At 33.4% G+C, this 19,469-nt stretch overlaps 1 protein-coding gene across 24 annotated transcripts in view; it reads right to left on the reverse strand.

Annotated features, from left to right (window-relative positions):
• Positions 1 to 85: 85 nt before the first annotated feature.
• The window catches only part of LOC136832677 (zinc finger CCCH domain-containing protein 18-like), a 30,201-nt gene continuing 10,817 nt past the window's right edge, over positions 86 to 19,469 (reverse strand). For 4 of the 24 annotated variants that reach the window (XM_067094039.1, XM_067094038.1, XM_067094037.1 and 1 more), the window contains exons 12-23: positions 18,915 to 18,974; positions 16,977 to 17,036; positions 12,857 to 12,916; positions 5,904 to 5,963; positions 4,317 to 4,370; positions 3,543 to 3,623; positions 3,165 to 3,355; positions 2,416 to 2,492; positions 1,869 to 1,959; positions 1,584 to 1,660; positions 1,046 to 1,198; positions 86 to 685 (exon numbers count right to left, since the gene is read on the reverse strand). In XM_067094039.1, the coding sequence (XP_066950140.1) occupies positions 1,055 to 1,198; positions 1,584 to 1,660; positions 1,869 to 1,959; positions 2,416 to 2,492; positions 3,165 to 3,355; positions 3,543 to 3,623; positions 4,317 to 4,370; positions 5,904 to 5,963; positions 12,857 to 12,916; positions 16,977 to 17,036; positions 18,915 to 18,974 (955 nt within the window). In that variant the 3' untranslated portion in view covers positions 86 to 685; positions 1,046 to 1,054. The remainder of the gene's footprint in view (positions 686 to 1,045; positions 1,199 to 1,583; positions 1,661 to 1,868; positions 1,960 to 2,415; positions 2,493 to 3,164; positions 3,356 to 3,542; positions 3,624 to 4,316; positions 4,371 to 5,903; positions 5,964 to 12,856; positions 12,917 to 16,976; positions 17,037 to 18,914; positions 18,975 to 19,469) is intronic. The other 20 variants (XM_067094046.1, XM_067094041.1, XM_067094050.1 and 17 more) reach the window with 7 other exon arrangements.

Raw genomic sequence — 19,469 nt, forward strand, 5'->3', positions numbered from 1 at the left:
AACACACAGTTATTCAAGATGTCATACAGATCATAACTTGACATGTTGCCCAATGACATCTGGGGAGAGAAATGAAAAACAAAAAGCCATATTCTCTTTAATGATACAGACAAAAAAGTTTACTGTATGTCACATTTTCACATGAAGGAGATGATCCCATAGAAATGTCAAGTCACTGACTCAAGTAAAAAAACTGATGCAGTATTCACCTAAAGCTCACATGAACTTGGCTGAACTTAGATCACTTAAACAATGGATGCAATTTCCACAGCTACAAGTAACATGGTAGAAACCCGATTGATAATATTCATATCTCGGTGAAATATCACTTAAGGAAAATCTTATGCACATTAAAAAAATTTCTATACCGTGTCCAATGAAGAGTGATGCAAGCTACTAAACAAAAGTACTGTACTTAATTGCATCGAGATCCAATAGCATTCCAATTTTCTTGAGGTTGACGCAGTCTGCGCTGATCAGAATTTGGAAGTCTGGATTCTGCCTTTCTTGCAGTGAAATATCAAGGAGAGATTAATATTCTAATGACTCTAGGCAGCAGGTCCGTTCGTGAGCATATCCTTAGCCTATGGTATATATATACAAGGAGATATCAAACGAAGTCATCTGATCGCAGATAGCTCATAAATACTCATCATGTCTTCCTTAAATTATCAATATCACAAATCTGAAAAAAAGAATAATACAAATTCAGAAATATGATAGGCCATTTTAAAAAGGGAATTATGCCCATACTCTTGCATAAGGTAGCAATAAAGTTTCTGTACAGTATTTAGGATTTGCCTATTCACTGATTTCTAAAAGTATTAATTATCAGAAATATATAATTAGGAATATAATTGGGAAAAATTATTATATTATAGTTGGTTAGGCAGCTTTCCTGAACAGAAATAAACTTGTATACAGTACTGTACAGACAAAACTGTTAGGTTAAAAAGACTGAAAAATAACTCTTGCACTAAAGAGAGAACACCAATTATTGAGCAAAACATAAATAGACTAAAAACCAAATTTCAAGGAAATTTACCTTAATGTGCTATGTTGGTAGTTTCGTTCTTTTTCGAGCTATGGCATCCTCGACAGCCCTGAGCTGTTTAAGTAACTCCTCTCTTCGATTAGCCTGGGGCTTTTTAACTTGCGGAGCAACAGGAGCTGCAGGTGGAGGACTTCTAGCCACGATCTGGGGCGAAAATGATGAAAATTAACTAAAAAATCTACATTTTGTTACCAGATTCTTTCCTCAAGTCAAATATCTTTTTCTTCTATTTAGAAATAATGTACTATCTTTTTTGTAATGCAAACTCCTAGCTTAAAATTATAAAAAGGATATACAGTATATGTACTGTGAAATCTTCGTAATCCTTTAAATTAAATACGAAAAAGAAACTGAACTTGAAATATTACTATAATATAAATTACTATCTACAGAGGTTAGTGTAATACCATAATACACACTGCCACCTAAAGAATTCAGCATGATGTACAAAAATGATAATTGGAGAGAGAGAGAGAGAGAGAGAGAGAGAGAGAGAGAGAGAGAGAGAGAGAGAGAGAGAGAAACTAACCTTAACTGGAGGAGGCTCAGGAGGAGGACTTTCTGGCTTTCTCTTGCCAATTTTCACACCTGTATCAGATTCACCACCTGCAATGAAAATTAATTTTTCACGTAACTGAAATATATGTGCATGGATAAGAAAGAAGGCTTGAAACACAGTTTATTCTTCATAAATACAAACCTTCGTACTTTACTTTTACCCTAAAGATAAGTGTGGAAGTGCAGCCTTTACAAGGGTAATAATTGTTCAGTGTTTGCCAAAAAAGAACTCAAATTCATAAACAAATATACTCACTGTCATCTTCCTGGGGTAATACTGGCTTATCAAGTCGCCGCACTGCTGGACCTTTAAGTGTTAGTTTAATTTGCTGTTTCTGACCTGAGAGCTGTTAAGGGAAAACAAATGATCAGTTGGAAGATGATTACAAGTTTCTTGAGAGAGAGAGAGAGAGAGAGAGAGAGAGAGAGAGAGAGAGAGAGAGAGAGAGAGAGAGAGAGAGAGAGAGAGAGAGAGAGAGAGAACACTAAGATTTATAAGGTAGCATCTCTTGCTAAATTATTAGTAATAATTTACTTCTATAGCTAAGGCCAAAATGATCAGTGTAATTTTGCGCCGTCACTGCAACATCAACTCTTATTCTTACAAATACCTTATCAAAAAGTTGATTTATCATGTACTATCATACGAAAGTATATCTTAAAAATAAATACAAAAAGCTATCAAATATTTTTTCTGAAAATATACAAAAATTAAAACTCAGTAAAAAATCTTAATGATGGAATACTTGAAGTTACTTCTACAAAATACATAAAAATATCAAGATGATACCTAATGAACTCACCTTCATGGGATCCATAGCCTTACTCTTGGCCTGGCCATATGACACAGTACCTTGTGTTACCCTTCGCTTTACACCAACTGCGGAGCAATTAAAAATACATTAAGTGTTACAGCAAAATGTTAATAGTATTTTTATTTGCTCACATATTTCATTACGCTGTGTTAATACTTTTCCCCGAGATAATTATATACTTTCAATTTCTTATCCTGAAAGAAAAATATTCTCCTACTAGCTGAACACAGGGAATATATTTCATAACTTGAAGCTGAATCAAAACAAATCTAAATATATTATAAAATGAAAATGGAGGGGGGAAAAGCAAAACAGGTGGGTACATGACAGGGCCAGGAGAGTATTTTAACACATGCAAAAACTGCCCTGTTACATTAGCGGGGTCACCTGATGAAAGACAAAAACAAGAATTGGTGATATGGACCATGACAATAAAGTGCTATATCATAAAAAGTAAGCTCATTTCACAAGAAAGAAACCCATTATCTCTGAAACCATTTCAAAGAAAAAACTGTTGCAGAAAAAAAGGAAATACCAGAACTTAAAATAGAAAGTAACCTAAAGCAGCGTATTATGACAAAAAAGTCAAGACATACAAATTCTTTTTGTAAAACAGAAGCAAAAAGAACCATCCAACCACAACAAAAACAAAACTAGAGAAGCCAAATAATTTGCTGGAACAGATTTAACAAAAATACAAATATAGGATAAAATTTTCAACTGAATATGCAACTTACCCCGTCTTCGACTGCCTACACTTGAAGCAGAGCTACTCTGGGAACTACTAGAACGTGATCTAGACCTGGACACGCTGTGCCCTCTTGACCTTGAGTGAGATCTGGACCTCGACCTAGACCTTGTAGAGGCTGAACTTGATCTAGAGCCAGATCTGGACCTTGATCGACTTGAAGAAAATGTCCTGCCTAGCCTGCAGTCAAGAAACAGTAAATAAGTCTAAGTAGGGCATACCATTCCAAATGATAAATTTTATCAGTAACAATACAAGAGTTGGAACTGAGCAAATTTTATATATCTTACTGATAATGCAGACTTTATGCAACCCTCTTTTTATCACATCAATGCAATGACTCAAGCACAGATACTCAAATACAAACCTTCCTCTTGAACGCGAACGCGATCTAGATCTGGACCTATGAGGACTGGTTTCCCTCCTAATGCGGCCAAATTTGTCCAATCTGGAATCAATAACCATCATGAACTGACTTCATACTCAACAAGCAATCACTTAAATTAGTTTAAACAGCAGGCTTAAGAAGTAAAAACATAACACTCTACGATACTATGCATCAACTGAGTTTTCTATAGTATTCTGAAAATCTACACTAAACTTATATTCTGATTATACATCAATAATTTAATGACAAAAAGTTATCCATAATAAGGACTGATCAGTTCAGAACACTAATTTACATAGAGTTACCTGTTAAATAATAAAATTTGGAAATAAAACCACCCGATGAACACAGTATTACTACAAAGAGAGTATATGACAATTTCTCTACAATTACCAAAAACATCTTACCAACAAATACGAAAATTTTTTTATGATAGTTAAACTCACAACAACTCTGAATTAAAAGTTTACATTTACATAAACAATCTTGGGCAAAATAAAACATGAACATGTTAATTTCCAATGTCACTTTTGGTACCTAAATATTTACTTGTCCTGGATGAAAATGCAATATAAAATAAACCAATCTGTCATGTTTGATCAAACTCTACATCCCATTTTTCCCGTGAAATGCTACACCACAAAATAAAAACACAATACTGTACTTCCAGTTAGTTTATATGTTAAAGAACACAACAAACTACAAATCAACTCTTCAGTTCATGACATCAGTCAAAAAGAGCACTCAACTAACCTTTCCCTGAGAGGAACTTTTGGGGGTTTCACATCAATAGGAGGTGGCACAATTCTGGATCAGGCAAAGGAGGAAACAAATAAAAATGTTAGTAGGTCCAAACAGATTAAGTCACACTGTAATATGCATTCATATAAAAAAAAAAACACAACCACATACACTACCAGAAAGAAATTGAGTAAAAAAATGCAAGGGATCAAATAAAAAATTTTTTCATACAAAAGATTCATCAGTTCATAAAATTGCTATAGCATCAGAATATAGAGAAAACGTGCATAATATTTTTCTTGAGTTTTTTTTAATACTAAAAAAATTCCACTTTCTGTAGATGAAACATCTCACATATACAGCTCAACAAACTATTAATTAACTGATACTAATACACTTCCATTATGCCTGAACTAGGATTAAAAAATACTGATATTAGCCTGTATCTCATTCCCCAAAATTACTGAAGCCTATCATGTAACATCAGAAACACTACAATGAGTCACCTGGCTTATCAAGGAAGCTTTGTGGGATAATAAGCCCACAGGATATAGCTCAGGAAGCATTAAGGTGAGGTTTGGTGGGCATACAACTCTTTATTATTATTGATATAAAGACAAAGGGCAATATATAATCTGATTACATATACTGTACATAGAGAGAGAGAGAGAGAGAGAGAGAGAGAGAGAGAGAGAGAGAGAGAGAGAGAGAGAGAGAGAGAGCGCTAATTTTAAAGTCACTTTAACAATTTTCTTTGCAGCAGGAAGTGAAAACAGACTATGCAACCATAATTACAAGAATAAAAGGAATGAATACAGTATCTTAAAAAGAAATATTCTTGTTTTCACAGCTAACAATCAATGACTATGTTCCATTTACATGCAATTTCATGCCGCAGGTAAATGACTTAGACTAGGGCATAACTACCTGACTGTTAAGATTATAAAAAAAAAGTTCATGAAACAAGACACAACTGAAAGAAATTAACCATATATTTGAATACGTTTCAAGGATTTTTCAGTTTGATAATTGTCTTCGGTTAGAGATTATAAAAAATGAACAATGAAAGAATTCTTATAACTTTTTTGTTTACATGTACATATTTGCTAAGAGTAAGTATATGCCTCTGTATCATAAGTTTAGACTCAATAATACCAACTTACAGATTTTTTTTTGTAATCAGAATTGAAAACAGGAGTAAGAAAAAGCTTAACTTTGACACCAGGTGAAAAAATTTAAAAGGAATAGATAAACTGTAAGGTGCAAAGCATTACAGCCAAGAACCCTGCATAGTTTTTAGCACCTCCAAGATTAGGCCACTGAGAGCACACTAACGCTAAGTAGTACTACACCTCCTTAGGGGGCTGTTTATTGTGAAAGCTTCTGAAAGACCTTTGATAATACATAGAGCACACACACACACATTTATATATGTACATTTTAACATTTCTTATACCATCCACCATTAAGTTCACTTAACATAAATACAGTGTTTGTAATCTGTTTGACAACAAACACACTTATAGCTATCATAACGATAAAAGGCTAAAGAGCAAATGGAATAATGTCCACGAAAATGAAAACAGAGCAACCACAGACCTCTCTTTAGCATCCATCTTGTTTCCTTTTGTTTCAGGTCTCCGAGGAATGTTAAGAATCCTATAGGTGAGATACATTGAAATGTTAGATTTGGCATAAAACTAAAATGAAAACTGCCTTGCTTTAAAAGTCCATCAAATGAAAAAATGATGTCTTTATCAAGTGTGGTAGACCTAGCCTCAAGAGTATAGGGTTCCTTTTTCATCTAAATGTTACTTTTTTGCAGAGAATCTAGCGATGACTGGGAGGTTAAGAAATTGAGTACCAAATCTTACTATTTCTTGATAATATTTCCCATTAAACTACATCATAAAAACAGCATGATTCTGACATTTTCAAAGATAATAACTGAGAAAGATTTAATTCTCAACTCTGAAAATAAAAGGGTCCAAACTGAAGCCTATTAATGAAAACTGAGAATCTATTCCTGAAAAAACAATAGCTCAGTTAGTTCTTGAAAATTTATCTTTATAAGCCTAACTGTATAAGGCATAAGTTGACATTTCACACAGAAGTCTAGTAAGTTAATAAGAATACTAAATCTTTTACACGTCACATACATTGATGTACAAACTGAAAAGACAAAATACCATCATTTCTACGCTCTCAAATGATTCTCTTTAGCAGTAACCAAGTGTGACCTGTCATGTTAATCAGTGCTACAATAAGTGAAGATGTGATTGGTCCAACAATTGAACATTTGTATTCAGAATTAGTATATTGCTGAATTATATCATATCATATTACATTATGTTGCACCTCCAAGCTTCTTAATGAATCATGTAGAAAAAATTACCTATATAAAACTTTGCATAATGAACAGCTTTTTGCTGAGCGAAATTAAACGTCCAAATAAAAGTGTTTTATAAGAAATATTTGTTTTAGTTTCAATATATTTGATATTAATTTATGTAAAATCACTTTTTGACAAATCACACTATGTATAGAAAATAAGAAAAAATTAACAAAATGCCTTGGTTGCCAGTTATGTGTCAAGAATGTTAAATTAAATTTGGACCCAACACTCTTGAGGCTTTGTTTACCAACCAAACACCAGAAAAATACCTTGAGCAAAAGCAGTCAAGATCAAATAAAAGCCACCTTAACACACCATAACATAACCAACAGATGTACATATCCGAATTCCCAGGCAGTCATCATGCTTATTAACCCTTAAACGCCGAGCCTCTATTTACAAAAATGTCTCCCGTATGCCGGCGGCGTTCGGGAGTTAGCGCCGAAGTGGAAAAAAAGTTTTTTCAAAAAATCACAGCACACTTAGTTTTTAAGATTAAGAGTTCATTTTTGGCTCCTTTTTTGTCATTGCCTGAAGTTTAGTATGCAACCATCAGAAATGAAAAAAAATATCATTATCATATATAAATATTGAAATATATGACAGCGCAAAATAAAATTGTTCATATATAATTTTATACAAATCGCGCTGTGAGCAAAACGGTTAAAGCTAACGGATTATTTTTTTCTTTGTATTGTACACTAAATTGCGATGATTTTGGTATATAACAAATTGTAAAACGATCAAAGCAACAAAGAAAATATTATCACAATATGATGCATGAATCAGTAACGCTGGATGTAAAAATGTTTTTAAAAAATTCACCATAAATCGAAATATTGTGCTAGAGACTTCCCATTTGTTGAAAAATGAAGCTAATTGATTGAATATTACTAGACTGTAAGTGTTTTAGCTTACAATTGCAGTTTTCGACCATTTTGGTCGAGTTAAAGTTGACTGAAGGTCGAATTTTTTCTATTTATCGTAATTTATATGAAAATATTTCAAAACTGATAAAAGCTACAACCATGAGTTATTTTCTGTTGTATTCTACATGAAATTGCGCACATTTTCATATATAAAAGTTTATGTAACGACTAATATAAAACGGTGCAAACATTACGACAACGTGACGAAAGAATTTCTGAGATGTTTGGCCGAGTTACCGCGCGGACGTAAGGAAAATATTTTTTCAAAAATTCACCATAAATCGAAATATTGTGCTAGAGACTTCTAATTTATTGCAAAATAAAGGTAAATGATTGAATATTACTAGAATGTAAGAGTTTTAGCTTACAATTGCGTTTTTCGACCATTTCGGTCGAGTTAAAGTTGACCGAAAGTTGAAATTTTGGCAGTTATCGTGATTTATGTGAAAATATTTCAAAAGTGATAAAAGCTACAACCATGAATTATTTTCTGTTGTATTCTACATGAAATTAGCACATTTTCATATATAAAAGTTTATGTAACGACTAATGTAAAACGATGCAAACATTACAACAACGCGTGACGAAAGAATTTCTGAGATGTTTGGCGAGTTACCGCGCACGGACGTAAGGAAAAAAGTTTTTTTCAGAAATTCACCATAAACCGAAATATTGTGCTAGAGACTTCCAGTTTGTTGCAAAATGAAGGTACATGATTGAATATTACTAGAATGTAAGAGTTTTAGCTTATAATTGTGTTTTTCGACCATTTCGGTCGAGTTAAAGTTGACCGAAGGTTGAAATTTTGGCAGTTATCGTGATTTATATGAAAATATTTCAAAACTGATAAAAGCTACAACCATGAGTTATTTTCTGTTGTATTCTACATGAAATTGCGCACATTTCCATATATAAAACTTTATGTAACGACTAATATAAAACGGTGTAAACATTACGACAACGTGTGAAAGAATTTCTGGCGCGGACGTAAGGAAAAAAGTTTTTTCAAAAATTCATCATAAATCGAAATATTGTGCTAGAGACTTCCAATTTGTTGCAAAATGAAGGTAAATGATTGAATATTACTAGAATGTAAGAGTTTTAGCTTACAATTGCGTTTTTTACCATTTCGGTCGAGTCAAAGTTGACCAAAGGTTGAAATTTTGGCAGTTATCGAGATTTATATGAAAATATTTCCAAACTGATAAAAGCTACAACCATGGGTTGTATTTTGTTGTATTTTACATGAAATTGCGCACATTTTCATATATAAAAGTTTACGTAACGACTAATATAAAACAGTGCAAAAATTACAAGAAAATGACGAAAGAATTTCTGAAATTTTCGACAGAGTTACCGCGCGGACATAAGGAAAAAGTTTTTTTTTCCAAAATTCACCATAAATCGAAATATTGTGCTAGAGACTTCCAATTTGTTGCAAAATGAAGGTAAATGATTGAATATTACTAGAATGTAAGAGTTTTAGCTTACAATTGCATTTTTCGACCATTTTGGTTGAGTCAAAGTTGACTGAAGGTTGAAATTTTTTGTAGTCGACGTACGGTACGTCCACTTGGCACCCAACAGACAATTTTAGTCGATGTATGATACGTCCAGTAGGCGTTTAAGGGTTAACAAATGTCAAATGATTGTGCAAGATGTAAAATACTGAATACAGTGGGTAAATGTTTAAGGGGAGGGAGCACATGTACCAAATAAAGTTTATAAAAAGATTTCATTCATTACAAATACATTATATATAAAATACTTCTGTCACTACCTCTCCAATTACACGAACTTGTTACAGACTGAACTGCTCATAATCAGGCAATACTCCATCAGCCTTCCTGGTGTCATTCTCTTGTGCAACTCCCACTTTGTGCAGGCATATTTCAAGCTGCCCTTCCACATTTAGCATAGTTTGTGCTGAGCACAATGTACCATTAATTTTCATCCACCCTATCATTAATTTACTTTATACCTTCCTCCACCCTGAAGGTAGTTTATAGCAATTTGAGAATTTAACTTTTATTAGTGTTTTTGTTTCCAAGCGTTACTGTGAGTAATGTTTTTTAGCTCTCAGCATCTTGGCATCACTCAGCCCAAACACAGAGAGGATATACTTCTGGTCTTAAAGTCTTCAATGGCCTCCTCCTAAACTGTGATTCAGGGTATTCATGACTGTTGGTTTAATAATAGACAACTGTTTACAAATTAAAGAGCATAGAGAAGAGTGAAGCATATTACCAGAAATTAGTTTAACTGGTAACCTAAGGACAATCCAGAAGCATCGAGTCTGTTATGAGTGAAAGTTAAGAATGCAGTGTCAGGGACATTTTCAGTACAATAACCCAAATGCTATATGCAACCTTCACTGTGATGCTATGGACAAGAAACACTGAGTTAACCCTGAATGCTAAATCCAGGCATAATACATATTTCTTGGCTATACCCAATACTTAGCATGCACAGGAAAACAATAATACCCTCTTATATAAACCCTAGAACTGCTAAAACACCGTTACCACAAAAAACTGGCTCATTTATAGGACAAGTATAAGCAGTTTAGCCAGATCACCGAACTAACAGCCCTACAACATAGCGTATAAGCAGTTTAGCCAGATCACCGAACTAATAGCCCTGCAACATAGCTTTAAGTGGAAAAAAATGTCTCAAGCTATCAAGAAGTAAGAGATGTCTTGAAAAAAAAAAAGAGACAACATTAAGATAATTACCCTATATCTATTCAGCTTTAGCTAAAGGAGTCACAGAAAATTGCTGAAGTAATAAAAGTAACTTCAAAGACAGAAAAGATAAAGTGAATAAAACAACCTCACCCAGGAGACCTGAAACAAAATATATATATATATATATATATATATATATATATATATATATATATATATATATATATATATATATATATATATATATATATATATATATATATATATATATATATATATATATATATATATATATATATATATATATATATATATATATATATATATATATATATATATATATATATATATATATATATATATATATATATATATATATTATATATATTATATATATTATATATATATATATTATATATATTATATATTATATATATTATATATTATATATATTATATATTATATATATATATATATATTATATATATTATATATATTATATATATTATATATATTATATATATTATATATATATATATATATATATATATATATATATATATATATATATATATATATATATATATATATTATATATATTATATATATATATATATATATATATATATATATATATATATATATATATATGCATGGGGAGGATGTCTTTTGAAAGAGATGATTTTATAAGTATATTTGTCTTCAAAATTCCACAGGGTGCAACTAGAAGATCTACTGAGAGGTATAGAGGTACCTTAGTAATACTATCTGAAAGATACAGGGAGAATACAATAAACTGGTATGGCTGTAGTCATAAAGTGATCATCATCTGATTTACTGACAACCATTACAGATAATGTCAACTCACTCTATGGAAAACTGTATTCTAAGGGAACTGTCTAATGATTACCTAAAAAGATGAATACAGTGAATTCAACACATACAGAAGAAAAAAATAAGTATACCTTAACAGACCACTGAGCTGATTAACAGCTCTCCAGAAGAAATGCAATGGAACCATACTTAGCAACGGGAATATAAAATTATAGCGAGAAATGAATTTCTATCACCAGAAATAAATTCCTCTAACTCTTCAAGTGCTGGGACTCCGCCCATCGAATGACAGAGGTCAAATCAGCAGAAGAAATGCAATGGAATGAATATAAAATTTACGCTAAAGGCCAAGTGCTGGGACCTATGAGGTCAATCAGCAACAAAAGGAAAATTGAAAGTAAAAAGGTTTAAAAGGTATAACAGGATGAAAATCTTACAGTTCACCTTGAAGCAAAACTGTTAGGATACGGTGGAAATTTTGTTCGGATACAGTGAAAAGTAAAATGGAAGTAAGAAAATATGAAAGGAGGTATAGTAAAAGCAATGAAAGGGGTTGCAGCTAGAGGACAAAGGGATGCTGCAAAAGACCTTAAGTAGTGCCTACAGTGAACTGCATAAGGTGCACTGATGGCACTAACCTCCTACAGAGTGTAAGAGAAAGGAGGCACTTGAGATGACACAGCTACCACAAAAGACCAACTGTCTTGTTTCAAATGTCACAAACTCAGGGTTACATTAAGTCCCTGATTCTTGGGGTTTGGGTTACACTTCACTGATGGACAACCTCCCAGATGTGCAGCCTCTTGTGGGTGGCAGTCATCAGAGAAAAATATCATGTACTGGGCCTTTATTACTTAAAACATAAATATGACATTATAGAAAAAACCAAATATCAATGAAAAGATAAACATACAAATGATTAAATCTACTATCAAATAAAAAATAATTAATTATGAAAATGAATAATCAAGTAGTAAGGGAATAACATTTGATACATATTCCTCTGGCTGTAATAAATACCATTAATACTTTTGGCCAATGAAACAAGCTACCCTGGCAGGGGAAAGTTCATCCATCCCCACTACAGCTCTGCTTCATTTTAATCTGGATTCTGGCAAAGATCTTGTCGTCACAACCTGCGACTAGGACTTTTAGAAAGTAATACGTTTGTAATTCTTACGAACTTATTTTTTCCCCAGAGAGGCAATTTCAAAATGAACATGCACACATACAGAAGGTGAAAATGACTTTCCTATATTTACCAGGGTATTCCCACACATGGTAAAACAGCAATAGCTCCTTAGCAAGTATATAAAGAAGTACAGAACAATCAATAAACAAAGTACTAAACTGTACAATAATATAAGGGAACCTATGACTTAGTACAGCAGAAACAGAGAATCTGACTAAATACATTTTTCTTTTCCTGAGCCACTTGGTTTGCATCTGAACTTCAGGATTCCGTTGCAAATAAATAAACACTTTCCTGTGATTAGTGGGTTCTACAAATGCAAGGGTAACAATAAAATCAAATACTAAACAAGCAAACCTTATATGTAATAATACCCATCCAAAAAGCATCACCTCTTTTAAAATAGCATCCCACAGGAATCACATCTTTCGATTTACTGCTGACAACTATACATATACCTGAATATTCTAAAGTAAAAGCAAAAGTAATTTCAATATAGTAAGAAAATCACAAACCTCTCAACAGCATCCATCTTGCTAGATTTTGGCTCAGGTCTCCGTGGAATATTAAGCATCCTAAGAAAGCGGAGAGAGTAAGCTCTTCAGTAACAACTTGATAGGAAAGAACAACGTTTATAACACAGATCTCTTAATAAAGCATATGGTGAGTGGTTCACTCCCAACCCATCAGGGTTTTTAATATATGGCAGTTAATGGCCCACTCTTCCAACATGAAATGTTAGTACCAGACTTCTACCAAAATTTGAACTTGTGCTGTTATTTTTAAACTGGCCTAATTGCAAGTATGGTCATAGTTTCAATGTAGTAAAACACAAGATAGAATTTCAATGTTTATATCATGCTACGTCCTTCCATTAAATTATCTGACCATTTACGAACACAGCAGGTTATCATTTCTGTTACTTTCTTTTGTTCTACTTTCTCATTTACATAATCTTACAACACCATTTTCTTTGTGGAATTTGTCCAACACCCTTTTCTTTGTGGCATTTGTCAACACAAACTCAGTACTCTAATGCAATCATTTTTTATGGGAATTTACTTAGGAAGGTACCCAAGGCTCAATATGAGATAGACCAAGATTTTCATGGAGTAAAATTAAGTCACTTGATTATGTACATGTGTAAGCTGAACAAGAAAAGATGATTTACGTCCCTAGGAGGCTATATACAAATAAGAGAAGAGAATTATCTACAAGATGAAAATCTTCCCCCATGTCCTCTTTCAAGGTCCTAATTTAGATAAAATTTGCAGAGGAATTTTATCCAAATAATCTTTGTTTGTATTTCTACATTTTACTCTCCAGTTACTCAAGATGATAAATAAAGAAAATCACAAGCAGAACACCACATATATACAAAATTTGCAAGCAGAACACAACAGGTATAAAAAACACAAGGGTATTGTAGTGCAAGCAAAAAGAATTACAACTCCAAATAAATAAAATATCATGTATAGGGCACAGTTATGAAAAAACCATAACTTGTACCTCAAACAAACTGACTAAAGAAGAGTGATACAAATAACTTGACAATACAATCAACATATGCCAGAAACACCCTAACAAAGGTTAATGACACCTGTTAGTTAACACTTAGATAAGAAAAATATGGAATACAAAAAATATGAAAAGGTAAGAAGGCTTATTCTACCATTCACACACAACACAGAAGAAATCAAACCTAAAAGAATACATAAAGAAATCCTTAGGTTTGCTAATGCAAATGGGGACTTACTTTAAAACCAAAAACAGACCGATTGTTAACCAACCCTAATTTACTGACACCAAAAAATGTATATATCAAAAAACCAAGAAGGATTTTTCAGGAATAACAGGAACTATCACCAACACTGCAAAAGGTGCTGTTCCCCGAAAATACTAGAAAAATCACTCAAAAAGGCATTGAATATCAGAAGGTGACCACTCCAAAGAATGATACCAGTGAAAGAATACTACTTTTTACAGTACAGACATCCAAAAACTGGCCCAGTAAAATTAAAGGGGGGAATACAGATGACAAAGATGAAACAGTGAAAGAAACAATTGGAATACACAGTTTTTGGCAATCTAGGAATTCTGCTCTGCTATTAACCGCTCTACACACATGAAAAATGAGGCAACTGCTGGGTATCTGAAGCCCTTGGTGGCACACAAACTAAGCTACTAATGGTCTTTTTCTGTAAGACAAAAGTGTAGCAGTGTCTGGGACATCTGAAGACAACAAATGAGAGCCAATATGAATCATGGGTTTGTAAAGAAGGAAAACAGAGTTATGGGAATAGTATACACCAACCATTTATATATTTTATGAATTGAATTGAATTGAATATAGAATTTAGGCCAAAGTTCAAGCTCTGGGACCTATGAGGTCATTCAGCGCTGAAACGGAAATTGACAGTAAAAGGTTTGAAAGGTGTAACTGGAGGAAAACCACGCAGTTGCACTGTGAATTAATTGTTAGGAGAAGGTAAAAAGTAAGATGGAAGAGAATATGAAAGGAGGTACAGTAAAAGGAATGAAAGAGGTTGCAGCTAGGGGACGAAGGCACACTGCAAAGAACCTGAAGTAATGCCTACAGTGCATCACATGAGGTGCACTGATGGCACTAGCCCCCTAAGGGGATATATATTTTATGAGGTTATTTATCCTAGCAAAACAAGAAAGCTGAGTGCAGCTTTGCATACCAACACTACCACAAATGCAACAGCACCACTAATAGAACACAACATTCCATGCACACATTATGAGGACAATCGTAACAATAAAAAGAAATAAAAGCCATACACCAAACTCAGTCAGTGACAATGAAAAAATAAATAGCTCACCAAAAAAATACTGCAAATAGAATACATTTGCTCACATTGAAAAAACTGATAAAAGAATGTTTGACAAATTAAAAGGTTCAGATCAAAATTAGTCAACTTACTGCTGGTATGCTTGTTTTAGAATCTATTAAAGACTTCCTTTAACTATCTTTACTTTCTCTTAATCTAGGTACAACTATGGTGGTTTTAACTTGTATGAACATAAGAAACAAAATTCCCCTTAAAAAAATGCAAAGCATTATTTAAAATACGGATACATAAAATACTAAAATGCATCTCAAAATCAGGGCTCAACTTGATAAACAAGAGTCAGCCTTCTTTTTTCCTTCAAAAGTTAAAATTCAGCTCATGCAGAAGGCATTTATTATATAAAACTGGCTTTATGTCACAATACAGAAATCCTTGATAATTAGCAATACTCCAGTTACCGCACTGGGTTTTTAAATCACTATTTTAGGTGAGAAATCCCCTTGGTTTTATACGTATATCCAAAAGAGAGAGACCAGCTGCCCAATCATTCCTCAAAGGCATACTTTAATGGCAAAGAACAAAACTGAGTATTTTACAAGAATGGGTATTTCACATCTTGTAATGTGCGATCTAAATGCTATAATAATAGAGGGCAGAGCTGTTACAACTGAATTTTCTTAAGCTTCTCATTTTCTTTAAGAACTTTCTCTTAAGAAATGTGCCATTTTAGGTCAAGACGTGTCTAAGAAATTACTTCAAATTCTACAAACCAGTTTCCTTATTTGCCAATGTTGCACTCACAAAATGAACTCATAAAAGCTAAGATACCCAATTCTGCCAAGTATTCCCCCAAATCTTTTTTACCTTAAACAAGGAGTGGTGTTCATCCATGGCAATGCATCTGCCTTCATCCATGGCAATGCATCTGCCTAAGATGAAGTTCAGAAACCTTAAAAACACACACACACACACACACACACAGTCACATGTTAAGTTATTTATGACTGAAATTCAACGAAAATATGCTCTTACTGGATTCATGTTATACTTTAGCATTTACTGTTCTTGCATCTGTGAATTCGGCTGAGTACATTTGGGGAAGGGTTTAGTGGTAGCCTAGCATATATACAAGAACTTTCGCACCGTAACACTGACACTTCCGAGGAATCTGCAACCCCCTTGGGTATGTTAATGAAAATGATCAAGAGATTACCATATGCACCTGCATCTGAGTGACAAAGCAATAACTTCAACACACTGCCTGGAAAATATCAGCATCATTTTTTTTTTCTTTTGCTCTGAATGACAACTGCAATATTTGGGGGCAAAATTTAGGTAAATAGGTAAAACAACTCAAGAACTACATATAAAAATCAAGCAACAAGCAATACAAATTCAACATCTCCAATCTCATACATGAAAATCAACTGCTTTAAAGAATGCTAAAACATTTTTGCATAAATAAATTCTAGCCAGCAAACAGTATATGAAAAGTATTAAATTAATTTTACATATAAGGATGATAAAACAGACTTACCAGACCTCTTGTTTCAAGCAAAAATGTTCATGTTGACCATTATTTCACATAAATAGGAGAGATTACAAAGATTTAACTGCCTTAAATGAAATAATGACAACAGTCACATGGCAGAATACAAAAGGTCACATACAGCTAACAGTTTTTCCATTAAAATATGGATTTCTGGTTTAACAACTACCAACAGTAAACCCATGCATAATTTAACCTCCAGAAATAATTACTGAACAAGCAACATTTTTTTCACAATTCTACAAGTCATGAATAATATTAAAAACACACCTTTCTTTGTCCTCCAACTTGTTTGCCTTTGATTCTGGTCTTCTTGGTATATTGAGCATCCTACAGGTAAGAAAGTAAGTTCAGTTTTGCCAACATGATGGCAGCATACAATAATGACGACACACAATGTACAAACTATGAAAACAAAAATGTCAGTTGGGAAACAGAAGATTTGCAAAACAATAGTAATCGACAAAACAATGACAACAGTAACGGTATCAATAAAAGGTTATATCCTCCACTTTACATCTATCCTCCCATGCATCACATGACCAAAATAAATTTCTAACTAGCAACTGGCATTAGTTGTTGCTACCAAAAGAATCTTTAAGAATCTTTAAGACTTCCTTTCTCCATTTCCTTTTGGAACTGGAATATAAAATAAGGTCCAAAGGCCAAGCACTGGGACCTATAAGGTCATTCAGTGCTGAAAATAATGTTGAAACAATTGTTAGGAGGAGGTGGAGTAAGGCAGAAGAAAGAGAATACGAACAGAGGTGCAGTAAAAGGAATGAAAGGGGTTGCAGCTAGGGGTCAAGGGGATGCTGCAAAGAACCCTAATGCCTACAGAGCACCACTGAGGTGCACTGACAGTGCTACCCCCTATGGGGGCTTTTGTTTTAGCGATTAGTAACAAGTACCAACTAATGTCTTTATATTCATAAACTCGGTTGACACATGAGGATGCTTTCAGAATGTAAACAACTAACATCTTTTTGGGATACTGTACACTAAGCACTTCAAGAGATGAGGATACAGAAAACGGGTGTTTACCAATGAACAAGATCATCAAATATACAAGAAAATGTAATGTTGAGCGGTTGATGCCAAAAACAAATACCCTGAAAGGTAACTGGTTATATGGTAAAGAAAACTGACTAAAAGTACTTGGCATACCCTGGTCAGTTTGATGTCACAAGCTGACCACAGGACCCTTATATTATGGTCAAAAAGTTAAAGTTACCACTTAAACTTACTAAAACAAAATAATAGGATGATTAAGAAATGGAAATCAGTTAATAAAAGCAATGATAGCTAGTGGCAATCCTGCTAACTGAATGACCCACAAAAAAAAAGGGAGGTCAAAGCAGAAATGGTGCCAGTAAAAAGGGCAGCATTCATGGGATGGAAACTTTTCTGGATCTTGAATAAAATGAGTCTGGAGGGTTGGGATTTCAAATGTCCAGGAAAATGAAGTAGTATATGATGAAGCAGTATATGATTAATGAGTTTTTATGAATTTAATTTTTGCTTTTAAAAACACAAGAGCACAAGAACATGATTGGAACATGAAGTTTAAAAGCTATATATATGTATTTAAGGTAAACTAATGATGAAGAGAGGGAGGAAAAAATAATGTTATTGTGACACTCCTTTGAATTTTACTTCCAAGCTGTCAAACCAGTGTTATAGCATTTCTTAGATGATAATGAAATTGGATCCATATATGATGTAATGTATTACTCTATGAAGACCATTAGTCAGCAAAAACTTCAGTGAAGCCTTCAATACACTGCATATAAATATGGTACAGCACATGCAACAATGGACAACTGTACAGTAGCTGACTTAATACATATTAAAAAATGATACAGTTGTCGCAAGCACTCCCAGAACATATTACAGGCAGTCCCTGCTCACTGGTGGCATTGGTTAACGGCGTTCCGGTTTTACGGCACTTGGCTAAGGATGTTGTTAACCAGATTTTCGGCACTGGTAAGCAATTTTCAGCGCCGGTATCGGCATCGGTAAGTGATTTATTGGCGTTTAAGCGTTGTAAATGCCATTTATTACCATAATTATTGTGATGTTCCAGTTAATGACGATTTTTGGTTATCAGCACTCAGCCGGGAATGGAACCCCTGCTGTTAACTGGGGACTGCCTATACTGAAATCTACTGAAATCTGACCAACATAAGCCCAAAAGCACACACACACCTGTCTTTGGAATCCATCTTGCTTGACTTGGACTCTGGGCGACGAGGAATGTTAAGCATCCTGAAGAGGAAGAGAATTGATGCTGTTAAACCTGGCAGGGATACAGTTACCAAGCGCATTGGTGATTGGAGTGACACCTCTTGAGCACCAAGCAGAGCACAGAAATTGAATGCAGAATATAGCCATTGATAACAAATTTAGACAAGACAATGAATCCAGTGTCACTTCTTACTCTCAGTAGCTGACCGCAAAACATTGCTATTATTAAAGTTTACATGAAGAAATGGGCAATATATCAAGTGTAATAAAATATGTTGCTAAACTTTTTTTCAGGGATATCCTTTTTAATATTAACAAAATAATATACAAAGAATTAGTAAAACCAGTACATGAAAAACTTCTTTCCATATAATAAAATTCTGAAACAGATGACAACAATTTAATTAATCTTGTGCATAGATTTACTACAGTATACTGTGATTGATAGGTCAGTTGTAATGACAAAATAATACCACTTTTATAAATAAAATGATAAATATGATACAGAATTTCTCT

This window comes from Macrobrachium rosenbergii, chromosome 50 (genome assembly GCF_040412425.1).
Source record: "Macrobrachium rosenbergii isolate ZJJX-2024 chromosome 50, ASM4041242v1, whole genome shotgun sequence".
Lineage (NCBI taxonomy): Eukaryota > Metazoa > Arthropoda > Malacostraca > Decapoda > Palaemonidae > Macrobrachium > Macrobrachium rosenbergii.